Consider the following 18,133-nt stretch of genomic DNA (forward strand, 5'->3'; position numbering starts at 1 on the left):
GCAAACTTGCAGAAAACAGCTAGCATAGCCTTCAGTTACAAGTGGTTAGACTGAATGAAGGTGTGAATCAGTGCTTTTCTTTATGATGACAATGTTTCCTGTACCTACTGCAATCTATTGAATTTACAGAAAGCTTAATTGAATTATTTCCATAAATTCTGATTTTAAAGTATTTCCAGTGGAATGGGATAAATCAGATGCAAAAGCTTCCTAAATATGCTTATAAATCACCTCCCCAGGAATCTCTCTACCTTTATATTAAGAGATGACGACAACTTTTCTGCTTGCCTTAAATCCCATTAAAAATACCTGTAGTCTCAGATGGCAATCTGTGCAGCATCTACAATCAGTGTACTCCAGTTATCAGTCCCAGAGAGTCAAGGAGGAGGACAGGAACACATTTTAACTACTGAAGTGCATCAGGTGAGATGCTTTCATTATAAAATGAATTAAGCCAATCATTTCAATGTTCTTTCAGAGATATTCATTTTAAAAGCTAGAACAAGAGAATTCACTAGACTTACTCTTTCAGTACCAATATTAAGATCTCCAGGAGTCAGTCAGAACATCAGCTCCACAGATATGACTATCTGTAACAGACCTGGCTGAAATCTCCTTTAGTGTGGCATCATCAGGAGAAAACATATGGGAAACTGCTTTCTACAAAGATATTATGAGGGAAAATTGTTCTTTTCCCTCTTGCAGCTGCTAGAACAGGAAAAGATCAGCTAGATTGTGTATTTAGTCTGCTCTAGGGAAAAAAATAAAAATAAATATTGAAGTTGTCATCACTGAAGTTGCTCCCGTTGCAAATATTAATACCACATTCTGCTTATTGTACCTGAATAAGGCTATCAGCTACCTGTAGAAAAAAGGATCACTAAGTTCAGACTAAAGGGAACCAGATGGCAGTAAAAGAGAAGTCAATCTAAAGACGCTTCAGCTATTTTTACAAGGTACCGAGCATTGCCACGTTACTGTAGCATTACTGATAATGCTTTTAAGAATCAGAAACAGAAATTGTGCATCGTGCTGATGAAATTGTGGTTTACTAATCAATCAGCATCCTGACCTACAGCTGCCCCAGATCCACAAGTGAGACCACTGCAGCTTAATGAAATGGCAGCAGCAACACACTTTCCCTGCCTCAGCCAAACAGAACAGAAGCTCTCTATGTTTCTTGGAGCAATCCCCAGGGCTCTTCAGACTGGTAAGCATGAAGTCCCCCTGCGCTTGGCAGGGCAGGAACATGAAACTGAGGTACATGGGCAAAGCAGAAGTGACAACTACACAGAATTCTGACTTTATGTGTTTCTACAAGTTATTACATCTAAGTCCCACTTGTCTACAGAACATAAACTAAATATTTCCAAAGCATGATGTAAGGTCAGACTAGTATACATTTCTGTATTGTCATTAACATAGCTTAGTGTACAAATGAAGCTTAATAATGGTAATAATCAAGTTTATGAGAGGCATGATGTCTGCAACAGCAAGGTAAGACTTGGGTTCCTTCCAGTCTCCTGTCCCTACATAGGATTTTTAATTAAAACCATACTCATAACTCAATCTTTCAACAGAATTTAGTTTTGCTGCTTGGTGGACAGCTAGAAGGAACTTAATAGCAGAATGACAAAGAAACCTCATAAAACAGACTTGCATCTTGAATCAGACTTACAGAGTTTTCATTTCAAAATAAAACTGCTGACTTTGAATGAAACCAAACACAATGATACTCATTATTCGGGGTGGAAATGGCAAAAAGTAGAAAATAAAGGCAAATCAGAAATATTAACCAATGATTCATCCAGTAGTGTAAAAAAGTTTGTTTTCCAGTTGATGCAGAAAGACACATACAGCTGTATAACTTAGTTATAAGTTACTTACATAAAGGTTACCATTGAGTATAGCTATAAAACTTTAACAGTATGAACAACTGATATGGCTGGTTCTCCACCCAAAATAAAATTAACCAGTAGTTAGCTCGATAATGATCTAGTATGCTATCAGGAATATTTATGTGAAATTCTAATAAATAAATATTGGAAAATGTGATAATTTTTAGATCCTAGTAACATCTAACTTCAGTTTTGATAGTCAGAAACTTTAAGCGAGCTTTAAGGGAAAAGCAAGTTGTTCAGTTCTTATTTTGTTATTTTGTCATGATCACTATCAGAAAATATTTCCTTTGAGCTTTTGTATAGGCTTACTCATTAGAAGCAAAGTACAATGTACAACAGCATGAAGAGTCGTTACATTGATTTCTCTAGCTTTTGGAGACGTTAATAGTTAACAGTTACATACTCATACCAAACACACACCTACGGAGCTTAGTTTAAAATTCTGCATTTATACAAATAGCAATCTCCCCACAGTAAGTACTTACAACTTGATTAATAGCTACTCTCAAACAGCCAGTATGAAAAAGAAAACATCAACCAATTACGTGTCTTGATCTTTGCATCACTAAGGGCATTTTAGGAAAAAAAAATTAAATTTGGCATACAACAGAATGACCATCAAGTACAAGAGGCATGGGTTGAAGCACAGGTCTAGATCAGCAGGCATTAAATGTGTCATTACTCATGTAGCAGTATATCATTATTTTTCAATGTCAGCTTTAAGTGATAGGCTTCACTTAGTCAGTGACGAATGTGCTGAACTTTTTAAGGATCTGTTTTAGAACCTGGACACCAGAGCCTAACTCTTCATCAATAACTTTAAGAAATCACAGCAGACAGACCTTGGTCATCTGGGATTCTTAAGTAAAGTAAACCATCACTCCATCACAGGAGGCTTACAAGTGATGGATGTTCTCCCTGGAGGATTATTTTCCTCTCTGAGAAGATGCAGCTTTTTAAAGCACTTTCTGCTGTGATACAAAGCAGGAACTACCTTATCTGCATTTTGACAGAGACCATCCTACACATTCTTCTGTTTTTAATTCTTTGGTCTCATGCAGCTGCCCCAGAACTCTAAGAAAAAGAACTGAAACACATCTACTAAAAATAACAGGATGCATTTTAGTTGACTTGCTACATTCAAAGGCAGGGGAAATGGAAGACATGGATGGCCACACTGACCAAATTCCAAGCACACCGCCCCTGACTAGGCATCACAGAGCCCCATGTACTACACAGGACTCAAATGGAGCACGGCAGTCCTGCTGTCACCTGTATGCTGCTGACATCAGAACAAGCTTGAACTCATTTGACACACATGGCCCACATGAGCACTTTAATTGATTGATTAAGATCTAGGCAGAAATGAATGTTTTCTAAGTGACAGTCTGCCTCTGATAAGATGCAGACCACAGAGCATCCCAGTAGGAGCTGCTGGCAGGGGACTGAAGATAGCCACTACTTTGCACACACTGGAGATGCATTTGATGACTCCCAGGGAGAAATGGCCCCTCTGTTTTTGTCCGGATAAAAGGCCACAGCACCTCCTGTGCAAACTTCTGCCAGCTCAGGATCAACCCAGAACTATATGCTGCTCACAAGCACACTGCCACAACCAGCTGAATGGAGCTGAACAAGACTGCTGCCACTTACATGAAACATCTCACAACTATGAAGTGACCACATTTTCCTTAAGTAGCTTCCCAAGCAACAGTTAGGCACCATGGAAGAAAAGAGGGCACAAAATTACTATAATTCTGCAAATTCTTAAAAGCAACTTCTCCATATGGACTTCCTACAATACTGCCTTTTTTTCCATATCGTTCTTTGAGAATCCCTTTTGCAGTATGAATGACATCTAAGCATTACAGTCAGCATTTTCAAAATTACACCTTTTCTTCTCTATTAAACACTGAAAACTATGTTGCTTCTGAACATGCACCTCAAACACTGACGTAAGAACTACTAACAGCTTTTTGGCCTTTTGCCCTTTGGTTTCCAGGGGAAATTATCTGAGATCTGCCCATTTGAGAGTAGAACCTTCCTCCTACAGCTGAGCTTTTCCCCCCATGAAACCTTTTAACCTTTTAAAAAACGTAAAGTTCATAACAGCAAAAAAAAAAAAAAAAAAAAAAAAAGGAAGTAAAGGCATTAGAAAGCTAAGACAAAGCCAAATCAAGGGCATATGTAATCAACACTGTCACGTAGGACAGAGGTAAAAATCAAAATACTGTTGACAGTCATCTCAAGAGACCAAAATTTAATTAGATGACAGTAATGACCACAATATAGTATTAGTTTCACACAACGTTTAATTCTGCAGCTAACAGCAATAAGAGGAAAAAAGCCACATAATCGTAGAGCAAGGCATCGTCTGCAAAGCGCTACTCACAGACTTCCTCAACTTTGCATAAATGTATAACGAAAAAGAGATGACTTGTATAAGCAAACTGATTTAAACCCAACAGGCACAGAGCCCACCCAGCCAAATATAGTGCAGAAATCCCAGATTCCGAGTTATCAGCTTTCATATGGAAGTACCAGACATACTGCCAGCTTTCTAACTGCATTAAAGTTGATTACACATACATATGATATTAAAATCATTTGAGCTCAAAGACAGTTTGCAAAATAGAACGCAGCACAGTCTCACTGCAAGGTTTATATTCAGCTATAATGGATTCAACAGAAATATCTTGAGAACTTCAGGTGGTGACATTGAAGCAATGGCTTTAGATATATAACTCAGAAGTATTTTACTATAACACTGATTTAGTTTTTTATATGCTTTAGTTTTATAATAATTTGTGGAACTTAATTATTTTTATTTTACAAGTTAAAAATGTATGACAGAATTCAAACAAACGGCCCCAAGCTAAGAACTGCCTTTTCTTCATGTGAGGGCTCACTACCTACAAGTTTCAAAAGGCTTTTGTGCAGGACGAAGTCTCAGCTAGCCCAGGACACCTGTACAGGTGTCAGTGTTACTGACAAATGAACTTGCAGGCTGACCTCTTTACATTCAAACCTAGTAAATTCAGGATCAAATTTCCCCAGGCTTTCTGCAATGACTTTCCCCACATAAATGCACATGGTTTTATATATAATTCAGTGATTTATTTTCTTTTAAAACTTGTGAGGAAATAGGATATTGGATGATCTAGGAAATATGCTTTGCATGTACAAGCCTTCTGCAAAAATCACATTTTCACACGAATAATGCTTTATAACACTCATACCTTAGCTGTCTGAAAGGAATAAAGAAGAGGAAGTAAGGCAAGATAGAGCATGCATATTTTCTTAGGCTTGATAAAATATTTTGTCTTTAGTGAAGTAAACAGCAAAGCTCCTGCTGATGGCCTGATATTAAGATTCACTGTAGGTATTCAATATACATGCGCACCACCTAGCATTTTTTAAATGCCACTGCAACATGTATTTGTAGCTTATGTTTAGGATACAATACTGGAAGGTCCCATTCACTTTCCCAAATGGTTGAAGCATTCAGATTGTAACAGTCAGCAGGCTTCATTACTAAATAAAGTTTACCATGCATTTGCTAATGAAGATTATCTGAGAAAAATGTCCACCTCTTACAATATTTATAAATGTTATGTAAAATATGTAAATAAGCAAACAAAACATCAAAGAGCAGAAAACAAGAAGGAAAAAGGCTGGGCAAATTCATCTTCCCCTTGGATGAAAAAGGCTAACATCCAAGAAACAAACGCCCACTGTGTAAACAAACACCCACTGTATGCCACATCCATGCATCAAGAACAGAGAAACGATAACCAGAGATGGGAGGTTTGGCACCAGCCCTGCTGCCATGCACAACTTTCTCACTTCCACAAAGACCACTCATTGCCATCTTGCGTTGGAAAGTTGTAAAGCAACTTAGCTGCTGTACAGAGTTCACGCTAATGAAGTTTCCCTTGGCCTTAAACAGAATAGAAGTGAGTCCAGCAGAGCAGAATTCTGAAGACAGCTGGGTGGTTCTAGGAAGCCCTTCACAGGGAGCTCAACAGCAACAAAAGCAGCCACGTTAAATGGTCTACAGAAAGTTAAGTTCTATCCATCTTGTCAGTTTTGCTCTGAACTGTAGAGCACTTAACTAAAACTACTATCCTGTTGTTTCTGTTAAGAATAAAACAGCTTAAAAATGACACTCTTTATTTTGAAATCAAATTTTCTGAGATTTATGTTCTTTTTTCTTCCCCTGAAGAAAACATATGCTCACTATTGAAAAGCGGAAGGATATAGCTCTTCCAAACTAGTAGAGACAGTCTGATGTCAGACAGAATCACATAAATTATCAACTGTCCTTAGCATTGCCATCAAAAAGGCCCTGAAGCTCAGGAAATGCCAGTAGTTTCACAGTTCTAACAAGTTCCGCAGAAAAAAAAAATGTTTTAATGTATTTAAAATATAACACCTCTCAGTGGCAGTCTGCTTGAGTATTTAATGTCAATCACCTTGGAAAAGTTGAACAGAATATCACAAAACCATGTAACATGTTCTAGCAAATATAAAATATTACTGATAGATTCAAGATATACCCACCTTCTAAAATGCATTACATACTCAGTCCAGATAGACTTGCTTTCTAAAATACTGTTAACAAAGGGTAACTGATATTTAAAATACATAAATCAAGCAGAATTTTAGAAAAAGTGAAAAAGCTTTGTGTACAGCTATACACACTTGTGTACAACACAGGACAGAAATTTGCCACCACTACCTACTGGATGTTGTATCCAGCCAGCAGCAGTGCCTGAAAGCCTGCAATACAAAGGACAGGGCAGTCTTGACAGGAGGTCAATTTCCCTTCAAAATATCCATGTTTGCCATAATACTTCTAGCTCCCTCTACCCTATTTTGTTTCTTATGGAACCACCCAGCACACAATGTGTTTAAGATACTGATTTAGCTAAGCATACAGGAAAACACCAAGTTGTGTGTAACGTAAGTTTCAAAACAAAATGCTTTGTCCTTTGGCAGTGTGCACAAGCAAGAAGCATCTGTCATCTGGAAAGCAAATGCAAGTATTGTTGTTGCTGATAAGGCCATCCAATATGTGGTTTATGCTTCTCAGCTGTCAGACAATTCAGTGGAGAACTTCAGTATCAACGTTGCACCAGAGTTGTGAGGGATGTTGTGAACAGTGACATTAAACCAGGTTCCTACAATGGCTCAATATGCTTGAAGTGCCCAACCAGATGTATAAGAGACAGAAGTTTACTTGTTTCCTCATCCTCAGAAAAACAAAAAAATCTCAGATACGTTTTAAAACAAAGCAAGAAAAACAACTAGGCTGATTGATGCTGAGCTGGCTGTTATTTCTCACAGAAGAACATGGAGCTGCAGCAGGTAGCCAACATAATCATCATCTCATTGCTCAGAAGTCAAGAAAGGAAATGAACTATGAGGAATTATTAGTAAAAGACAAGATTAAAAACCAGAAAGAATTATAATATAACTGCATACATCCAGAACGCAGGTACAGCCCAAATACTGCATGCAGTTCTGCTCTTTCAATTCAAAAGGGGTTTAGTGGAACTAAAAAAGGGAAAAGAGTGGCAAGGCTGATTGAAATGATGAAACAATGTCCCTGCAACAAGCAACTACACAAATGAGGATTTTTCAATTCAGGAAAAAGAAGAGCAAACGCTGGTAGCATAAGCATGTATGAAGTCATAAGTAGCACAAAAACTGAATAGAGAAAGATTACTGAATGTTTTTCACAGTGCAAAAACTAGGGAGAACCAAATGAAACTGGCAGGTGGCTCAGAAACAAACAAAAGGAAGTACTTTTTCACACAATGTGTAGCTAAACTCTGGAACTAATTGCCACAGGATGTTGCAGATGCCAAAGTTTATAAGAGTTCAAAAAGCAATTAGAGAAATTCACAGGAGGAGAAAGAAACCCATGAAGGGCTATTAATCACAAAGATATTACCTCAGGATTAGGAAATCTTGGAACCACAGATTGTCTGGTCTGCTCTTTCAGCATCTAACAAGTACTGCTGTATGTTTAACCTGTTCTTATTCTTTTCCTTGAGTACCCATACCTGCTCACTGCCAGGGATATTACTGGGATCCACCCATTGCAAGACTTCCAAAACCCTATTAATCCTTAAGAATACAGGCTGAAATACCAGTCCAGGATGTAGAATACAGACAAAACTTGCTCAAATACGTTCTGGGATTTGCATGAGCTCTTATTATGAGATTGAGTCACCATGCTAGAAACAGTTTGCCATCAACCAGTATCTTGAACAAACAGTAAAACACATCCAGTGTTCAACGTTAAAGGACTGACAGATGGAAGTACAATAGGGTTGCCATATCAGAAGGAAGCATCTTAACCTCAGGTCTTTAAAGAAATTTTTGTAATTATAATTTCCATCAGAAAGCTGATCTTAGCCTCATATTAATGAAATTGCCCTGGAAATTAAAAGACAAGTCTGTAAGCATTGGAAGAATGATATAGTGGAGCAGATTTTCAATAAGAATAGAGTGCCCCCAAATGTTAACTGATTTAAAGATGGAGCTCAAGATAGATGAGTGAGCTGGATTGTATAAACACAGCTGCCTGCAAGAGAGGGAGAGCGAACTTCATGACACAGAAGATCATTTCCATTCCATTCCTAATTAAAGTACAAGGACTTAACAAATGTGTGTTGCGGGAGTGAGGATTTTCTTTCCTTAACCACAGTTCTGATCACCACTGAATAATCTAAGAAAGAAATTACTCGTAAAGCCACCTGAGAGTACAATGCATTATGCTCTCAAAGTTTGTATCAGGAGTATAAAAAAACTGCAACACAGACATGCACTCTAGTCACCATGGGAACGGCAAAGAAATCCCTCTTCACTGTCATTTGCCCATAAAAATTATAACCACTTAGCAATAAAAGCTTGCAGAAAGTAGAGAACATTGCTGATTTGACTACAGAGCTAAGCAGTGGCAGCTTTAAAATCTTCCCATAGGTGCAATAAAACAGAACATGTCATCATACATCGTTTTGCACTGAATAATGATTATTTCATTAGAAAAATGTACCCAGTATCTGTGACCTCCTGAATCTAAAAGAAATACAGTATAATGATGGTGTTTTAGCTACATAATAATTTTAAAAACGCATACTCTAAAAATTGATGCATACATACACAGATACCTCATCACACAGACAAGGCATTCCTAGAGGTCTAGCCTGAGTTTATAAAACAAAAGCTCCAGTCATTACTGCTTTGAAATGGAAGGTTATTCCTGATGCTGGTAAGAAGCAAAAGTGACAATGTAAAAAAAAACTTAAGCCAACTACAGTGCCAAATAAAGCCAGGGTAACTTAAATTCTATGTCTTGTTTTAGTGCTCTGTTTACACTCTTTTAAAACATGGCATATTTAAGGTTATATTAAATTTAGCAAGTTTTTATCTGCACTGATACTTGCTCAGGAAAATAAAAAGCAACACAGTATCAAAGCAACAAGACATTTGTCAGGTGGAGAATCACCCACCTATGGGCTGTCCCCTTAAAATCTTTCACTGTTTATAACTTGCATATATTAACACCAGCACTCCCATAACACTTCCTGAGTGACTCAAATCACTGTGCTACTTGTAGTCCCTCCAGAAGTTTAGAACTGCTACCTTTTGTTCCTTGTTATGCCTCAGTGTAACAGCTATTTCAGCTTCATAGGCTGACAGGTATTGCTCTGCATGTAAGGACTAAAACCAGCTGACCACTAAGTAAATCAAGGGCATTTCCAAAAAAGAATCTGTGGAAAGGCACCCAACAAGTAAAAATAGGTGTAATCAAAACCTCCTTACATAGCCAAGAACTATATCATCCAGAGACAGTTCTGTGGAGGTGTGGATTAACCATACTGTACTATAAAAACAAGAACTGTTCTCTACAACATTGTTGTAACTCTGCTTTTCAATGCAATCGTGCAATATATTCATAGTAACAGTGAACTTAAATCTAGTGTAAATTTTTTTCTATCACATTTACCAACCATGTCCACCTTCAGTCAGTGAAATCTGATTGTATTTAAAAACAATTCCATTTGTGATACTTATCAAATGTGAGCACGTGAATGGCCCACATAGCATCAGGAGTTCTTAGCCTTACTTTCCTACTCTTAAAGAGAGAGGTAGCTTAGAATTTGTTTCACTTCAACCTAGTTCCAGAAGACTACTTACTGAGATCCTCTGCGAGCTGGACCCTTTTACCAGTTAGAAGCTTAACCTTCTTTTCATTGTCCTCAGCAAAATCTTCAAGCACTTCCTTTACATTCTTCTCTAAGCGTCTCACTATTAAAAAAAAAAAAGAGTGATATTGCTTTTGCAACTGCAATTACATATTACAATTGCTTTCTTTTTTATATCAGACATTTTTAAATCAAGGAACACAGCAACATTAAACTCAGAAGAATATAGTTACTACTTATTGAAACTCTTTCTGAAGATGCAAATCACAAGTGGCATCATGTAAGTTGAAAGTATTTTAAACTGGAAAGTGCCTCAATTATTTGCCATTCCCTTTACATCAAATCATTCTAATTTAAAGCTGTTAAATAATTAGTCATTCTAATTAAACAATTTGAAATTAATATAAATTAAATATCAATTTTTATTTACCGTACATCCTTTAATTAACCAACCTGGACAAAAAGATTAGCTAGACATGCTATGAAAGGAACAAGCAGCTAGAGGAATGCTAGAAAAAGTTTTGTAAAACATTTTTTTAATTTCAAATAACTCACTGTGAGCTTTACCTTCTGTATTAGTAAGCTGCTGCCTCAATGTATTTGCTGTAATTGCCAGCATTCGCTGTATCCGCCAGAAGAGGACAATGTCATTACATTCAAGCTGAAATGAAGGAAGTTGTAGAGTAAGACCTCCAGTGAAAGGCACTTTCAACAACTGTACAGGTACATACATGCATCCTGATCTTGCACAAAACCACACAGAACAACTGCTGAAAGTAACAAACACATTTACTAAACCTAATTCTCAAAAAACATGTCAACCCTATTTCTTCATAACAAACGCATTGAAAGACAATAAACAGCTCATCTCCACACAGGGTGTCCCTGCCTGGCAAGTGCCTCTGTGTTGGGCCAAGGTCTACATTAATTAACACCAGAAAAGACAGTTCTTACATCTGCAAAGATGACAGAAAGGAGAACATCACACCACGACACACTCTAAGATGAAAATAGAAAAGTAAAAGGAGGCCAGACATCTAGACATCGCAGAGTGGCAGCTCTCTATCCTATGATTTCAAACTCATGTCTTACTGGAAAAGATATTTGTGCACCAGATTTCTGGTTCCATGAGGGGCATTCTTTTTCCATTTAAAAGCAAGATAAAATCACACAAAATCAGAAGTCCTACCCTTTGAGTAATTTCTCTTTAATTTAAAATACAGTGCTAAGAAAAATGTATATTCTTTTCTTTGTAGGACTTTGTGCATGCACTAATTCGTTGTACAAAACCAGCAAGTCCTTTAACAGAAAAGATAACTCTTTACAGCTACATCACTGTGAGCCCCATAGGTGTTTGTTGGAGGATTGTTTTCTCTGTTGATCACATGCAGCTCCAGGCATCAACTCTAAGCACCTATTTACTGCACTTAATCCACAGAAACACTTTTAGTAAACTTTTTACCCAAATGTTTAGTATCAGTGAGGAAAACAAATATCAGTGTAAAAGTGAGAGAAATGGATACCAAAAAGGCATTGATAAATCCTGTACAGTACTGCTTTTAACTGTATTTTCAGTGCATGTTGACAAATAGTGGATTCTTAGTTTGTAGCTGACTCCTAGTGGTCGTTTTGTATAATTACCATTTGGATGGAATTAAAATCACAGGATTTAAAAAAAACATTCGAGATCCCCAGCTATGTTAAGATACAGAACACAAAACAAAGGTTAGGCTAGTTTAAATGTACTTTGGGAGCTTTTTCCAATTAAACTTAAAATACTAAGACAAAACATTAATATATGTCTGCTCTTTAATTTACCTCTGAGTCTACAAAATGCCGTTGATAGTAATAGAAACCTCTTCGACAAAGGTTGCAGTGGTTCAAAGCAGTCTTCAGGAAATACCTTCGATAAATTTGGTGCCACGTGTCTTTTATCTAAAGAAAATAATCAACTTAAAAATACAGTTTTAAATTCTATATTACAGAATCAGACAAACTGTGCTGCTCTTGGCATGATGTAACCTTCACTTTAACATTAAGGATACATTTTTAAGTCTCACACATTATTTTACCAGCTAATCCAGATTAAAGCACAGAAATATTTAATGGGTCCTATGTAAACAACAATTAGTAACAAAAAAAAGTAGATACAAGTATGACTCTGTAAGAAAGCATCAATTGCTTAGCTAGAAAGAAAATTCAGTTTACAGTCTGCTCATACAGCAGATGTGGATTTCTATGCTGACCTTTACAAAGTAGGGATGATAAATGCTACATAAAAAAGGCAGCCAGTATTTAAATAGCTCTTCTACCTTTAATAAGTGCATGCATGAATATTGAAAAGGTAGCTGAATTTACTGCAGAAAATAAATCACTGTTTAAAAAATCCACATCTATTACTATTATCTGAATTCTCTTTTATTTAAAACGTTACGTTTAATTAGATAAAAGGTCTAATTTGGTTAAGAGCCCTACACTGCATTAAGATAAATCACTTTCCAGAACATTTTAAACCTACATTACATTCCTTCAGGGCACTCTAGAAAACTATTTTTTCACAAGCATTTTTCACAAAATTCACACTGATGTGGCTATGAATGTCAAACTGTACACACAAATGAAATGAAAACTTAGGAATGTGGATATTTTTATCATATCTTGCTTATAAGGGCTTTGATTCTAGTCTGTAACACATGAACAATGATTTTTGAACAAGCATAATTCAGGTCTGTACTGCAGGCGAGAAAATCTGCTCAGCAGATTCTGACAGATTCCAAAGTGTTGTACTGCACTTGTCTGACAGCCAACAGAAGTGTCTGAATTGCATGCAAACAGCCATTTAGTAATCCATTTGGAAACATCTGGATTATAAACTCAGTATTTACATACAGTCTTTTGTATAGTACTTGAAAGGATCATTCAAGTGTTCATAGGGAGCTCCCATATGTTTTATTATAACGTGGCACCTTACCAGACATGGGTCCACTGTTATTCCTCTTGCTTCAAGATTCTTTCTGACAGTTGTCACTTCATCATTTGCCAGATATGCTGCATGTTCTTCATTACATTTGATTAACTTCTCAAGTTCATTTTTTGTTTCATTACGTATATTCTAGGATCAGAATGATTAGTTGCAACTGGTTATTTATGGACACAAAGATCATAATCACCTTCTCAATAAACAGACTGTCCTAAATAAGCCAGAAGAATGTCAAATACCTTTAACACTTTACTATATTTATGTGATCCAAAAGGATATTTGTGCATAGACATCTCAAATAGAGTATTTATATATGGCTAATTAACCTTTTTTAATTATTATGCACAGAAACGTAAAAGAGGAACAGAAAGGTAGAAGAAAACATAGGTATTGGCCTCCTTTCCTCTTCATGAGCAGCAACAGGTATGGTCCACATTCATACATTAAATTATCAGACTGAGCTGCTCTGCAAGTCCCTATTTAGTTTTAAACTGAAGTAGCATTCAAGCAAAAAATTTACCTGAAATTTTGTGTCATTTTCTTTCGATACTAACTGAATGAGAAAAAAAATAGGAACACAAAGCAAGAAAAACAAACAAAAAACCCAAATAAACCAAACCACAGGCTTTCTGACACCTACAAGAACTGTCAGCTCTGCCTATCAGCTAGCAAGAATTTCATCACATCGTCCTATGTCCCATGGCTCATATCTTCGAGTTGTCGTTCATTATCTTCAAGTTAATATAGGTTGAAATGACTACCGTTCTTCCATACCTGGCTGCACAGTTGACTGTGAAACTTCCTAAGAATCAATTATTTTCTACTGTATTTTTTTAAATTCTACTTCTTTAAAGCATGATTCAGTCTGAGAAATACCTAGAAAAAGTAACATAAAAGCCCTTCATCACTGAGCATTGAAAGGAAGCTGCTATTTAAACTCAAAAGCAGCAAAGTCCAGAGATTCTGAGCAAGTGAGAAGTGATGAAAGTAGTCAATCCAAAAGATACAACTGTGATAACAGCAGTGATAATGCTATCACATACTAATGAAATACAGATGGAGCTCTGATAGAAAATTGCACAAGACTTCTGCTTAGTTTTTTTGAAAAAAATACACAGGAAAATAACTTCCATCCTGCTTTCATCAGTTTCTCTCTACTGAAAGAATTATATGCTGCTCAACAGCATATTAGCAAGGATGTAATTCAACTGAAAAGCAGTTTAAAACTCAGTATCTATCTGTAATATGAAACAAATATATAGAATTATTTGTGGTATAATTAAAACTTAATAAAAAGAGAAAGCAATTGCAAACAAAAGTAACTTTTAAGTCCTGCAAATTGTGTGAAAAGGGTATGTATTTTTGAAAACTCACCTAAGTAATATAAGTTTTCTAAATGTTGGGAACTACCATTTTATTTTTATTTTTTGTTATTATTATTTTTTAACTCTTTCCTGCCTCCTCCTTTTACCTGTTCTTTGGTGCGGCCTATCCAGTAAAGCCACCTCTTTTTCCAATCTGGACCCACCATATCTTCGATAACAGATTCAGCTAAAAAAGGAAACATGAAATATCATATGAAATATATGGAACCAGCCAAACGCATAGTTCTAAAGTTAGATACAAGATCAAGAATGAATATTTCATGCTACAGGTCAGACATCTTTTGGCAAAAATTAAGAAACGATTGCCAGTAAGAACTGGTATTTCAAAGAAGCAGTAAGAAGCAAGACAGCATTCCAAGTTTCAAGTCAGGAGTTTCAAATCTTACTTCCTGCAACTTGCATCAGAATTAAATTTTGTTTGATAACCTAATAGGACCAACTATTCTGCTGAATATATCCAATCCCTTTACAAATTTCTCTGCACCTCTTCTTTTATTCTCTGTATTTCTATTGTTTATCTTCTAACCACCTCACTGTAAGAGCAAGAGCTGTAGCTTATTCAGGCTGTATTCTGACATTTATATTGTATCAGTGCCTTCTTAAACCATCCCCACTACCTCAAGTTATGCTTGTACAAAAGCTTGCACTGCAGTGATGAGGAATCTGGCTCAGATTAAAAACGTGACTGAAAGACATCACACAACTCACTGTCCTTGAGACGACTTTGGAGAGTCTCCTCCATAAAATGAATAGCTGCATCCCATTGCTGTTTATCAGATATTGACCGATCTTCTAAGGCATTGTGCTGGATCACTCGCTGCAACGCAGAACATCTTTTTAGCATAAAATACATAATTTATGCAGGATATTATTAAAAAAACAACAAAAAAACAAAAACAAAAAAAAACCAGCATGATTTCTGTCATTCTCTTTGTCTTCTAATGTCTATAATGACAGCATTTATTGGACACGTGGAGTTTATTCAGTTATCACAGCACTGACAAAAATATTTTGTTGTGCTTTTGACTCCTTTGTATAGCCTAGGTAACGTAAAAAAAATGACAAAAACATGCAACAAATAATATGAAATCCCTTCAGGTTATAGAATCTTTAAAAACAGCAGTGAAATGCTGTTGCCTTACGTGGCTAGGGCAAACAAGTCATAGTGAATTCCCACAAGGCTGCCCTTAGGCAGCCAGTGAATTACGGAGGGCTTTTTTCCTGAACAAAAAAAAAAGATGATTGCAACAGTTAACAAAAGATGATCATAAAGTGAATTGAGAAACACCGACTTAAAACATTTCATAGAAAAGGAGATGATCACATTTCCCTATCATTTTATGATCATATTAAAAGAACTAAAAAAATACTGAACATGCAACTTATCAAATTATTTCAACAGCACTTAGTCAACAATATGAAAAAACCCACTACATTATACCAGACTATCCTCTGCTCTCTCATTCCACTTATGGCGTTTAATACTTTCTTCTTTTACAGCTTGTTTCAGTTTATCAAAGATATCATCATGCTCTTTTCCTTTTTGTTCTGTCATGAAGCGGGAAAATTCTTCTTGCAAAGTCTCCCATGCCACCTAGAAAGTTAGCAGACAATAACCACCCTTATACTGACCATAGAACCATGCATCAACCAGTAGAGCAACATTTATTACAGCTCCTACACCAATTTGTGTACAGTCTGAACATAATGCAAAAGCATATAGGTACTGACTTTTCCCTTGCTAACTTATCCATTACTAAAAAAGGTCAACGCTGAAGTTTACTTCATTACATAGCAGGTGAAATTCTATTAAAATTGCATGAATCTATTCAATATAAACAAACTAAGTGCAAAGGATTTAAGCTTTCAGAATGAGGGCTGGTAGTGGTTTATTTATTGATTTTTTGTTGTTGGTGGTATTTTTATTTGGGGTGTGTGGAGGGGTGTCTTTAGCAGGGAAATTTGCTAGAAAAATAAAGCATGTTACTCCTGCTGGATATGCTCCTTGCTACCAAGATCACAGTAGCCTTCTCTGACATGCAAGCTGGATCAAACAACTGTAGGTAGCCTTTCAAATAATGCCTTTACCTCTCTGGATCTATATTTTCATGTTATGACTTTGCACATTTTTTTAAAATACAAGATATGGTAAATAAGAAAATGAAGCAAATCTTTATTTACAGAGCTGAAATATCTTAATTTGACTAAATTCAAACCTCTACTGCTTTATTTGGCAGTTGCTTGTCAGTCCACTGCTTCAGTTTGATGTCTACAGTGGTATTAAACGTCCCTGAGTTCATTGTCTGTGCTGCTGGAAGGTAGATATTCTCAATCACATGGGTAGATACCCTCTCCCATAATGTCTTCTGAAGAATCTCCTCCCTAAAATGCAAAGTTTTAACACTTATGATGACTTCTAATACAAAACTGTCTAACGAGCATACATTCAATTTGCCAGAAATCCTGACAGAAGACCACAGAACATACTCCTTGACATCATTGTATATCTTCAACCAACTAAGGACAAAGCTACACATTTTTCTGCCAGAAAAGACAGCTTTGGAAGTTCACCTCCACAAGATTTTTGGCTCTCTCTGCACAATAAGGGCTCCTTGCACTTTTTAAACAGTAATAGGAGAACCATGCAGAACTGTGTGTGCATATGCATGGCAAGGAGGGGAAACAGCAATGGAGCAGATCGTAAAGTGTTGAAACAATTTAACTAATAAATCCATGCCTCCATAACAAAGCATGTAGGTTTTGTTTCTGTTGCATTCCAATTTCTTTGTTGGAACAAGCTGTGGTTTTCCATCTGAGGTTTTCATTGATTGTTCCCAGATTTGATAAACAATGAAGCAAGTTGCAAAGTCCAACCTATTACAAAGATGTGCACTGAATGTGCACTGACATTCATTTACAAACATGCCTCAAGTCACTATAAAACTAAGCACCACTTTCCTATGTATGATGTGTTTCAAGAAATAACAATAGAAACAATCTCACTGCAACGTCTTAAAATGACAATAAACTTAGGAAACTTCACAGCTGCAGTGAACCAACTCAGGCAAGCCAGTGTAACATGCAGCCAATATCCACAGATGCAGTCATCTCTTCTCTGCTCTCGATGGTCTCCAGAACAAGTTGTAGTTTCTTTGCCAGTTAATTTTACACTAGCTCAGCATGCTAAATCAGCTTACCATTAGGTCATAAGAATGACAGATTTGGTGGAACAGTGGAAATGGAGAGCCCAAGGCTAAAACCACCTTCTGTGGTGATACATGACTAGCAGAGTCACTTAAGTCCTTCTCCTATAACTAGGCTAAAGTTCAGGACACAAACCCCCATTTCCTGATAACATCCTTACTCCAGGGCATCTATGGAGAATGACTGAGGAACATTTCACATATACCACTTCTCCGTGCTACATCCAATCAAACAATTGGAAAGAACTGAAATTTCAGTAGAATGGAATCATCTGTATTCATCAAAAGCACTGCTGGTTTTAGGCTGCCTGTAATTGCCAATAAAAGTAATTTTTGTGACACAGGTATCTAATTCTACTTTATAGCTCAGGAGGTGCTATAAAACTAGAATCACCACTATATGCTAACTCTCAAAAGAGGCACATAGAAACATCCATGTTATGCA

General features: G+C 36.5%; 1 protein-coding gene across 8 annotated transcripts in view; it reads right to left on the bottom strand.

The window, feature by feature from the left end:
* OPA1 (OPA1 mitochondrial dynamin like GTPase) overlaps positions 1-18,133 on the bottom strand; it is a 50,355-nt gene that overhangs the window by 8,190 nt on the left and 24,032 nt on the right. For all 8 annotated transcript variants that reach the window (XM_031596233.2, XM_031596230.2, XM_031596232.2 and 5 more), the window contains 8 exons: positions 16,702-16,867; positions 15,927-16,079; positions 15,194-15,302; positions 14,572-14,651; positions 13,092-13,232; positions 11,939-12,055; positions 10,688-10,781; positions 10,113-10,223 (listed from right to left, as the gene is read on the bottom strand). In XM_031596233.2, the coding sequence (XP_031452093.1) occupies positions 10,113-10,223; positions 10,688-10,781; positions 11,939-12,055; positions 13,092-13,232; positions 14,572-14,651; positions 15,194-15,302; positions 15,927-16,079; positions 16,702-16,867 (971 nt within the window). The remainder of the gene's footprint in view (positions 1-10,112; positions 10,224-10,687; positions 10,782-11,938; positions 12,056-13,091; positions 13,233-14,571; positions 14,652-15,193; positions 15,303-15,926; positions 16,080-16,701; positions 16,868-18,133) is intronic.

This window comes from Phasianus colchicus, chromosome 10 (genome assembly GCF_987193195.1).
Source record: "Phasianus colchicus chromosome 10, bPhaCol1.hap1.1, whole genome shotgun sequence".
Taxonomy (NCBI): domain Eukaryota; kingdom Metazoa; phylum Chordata; class Aves; order Galliformes; family Phasianidae; genus Phasianus; species Phasianus colchicus.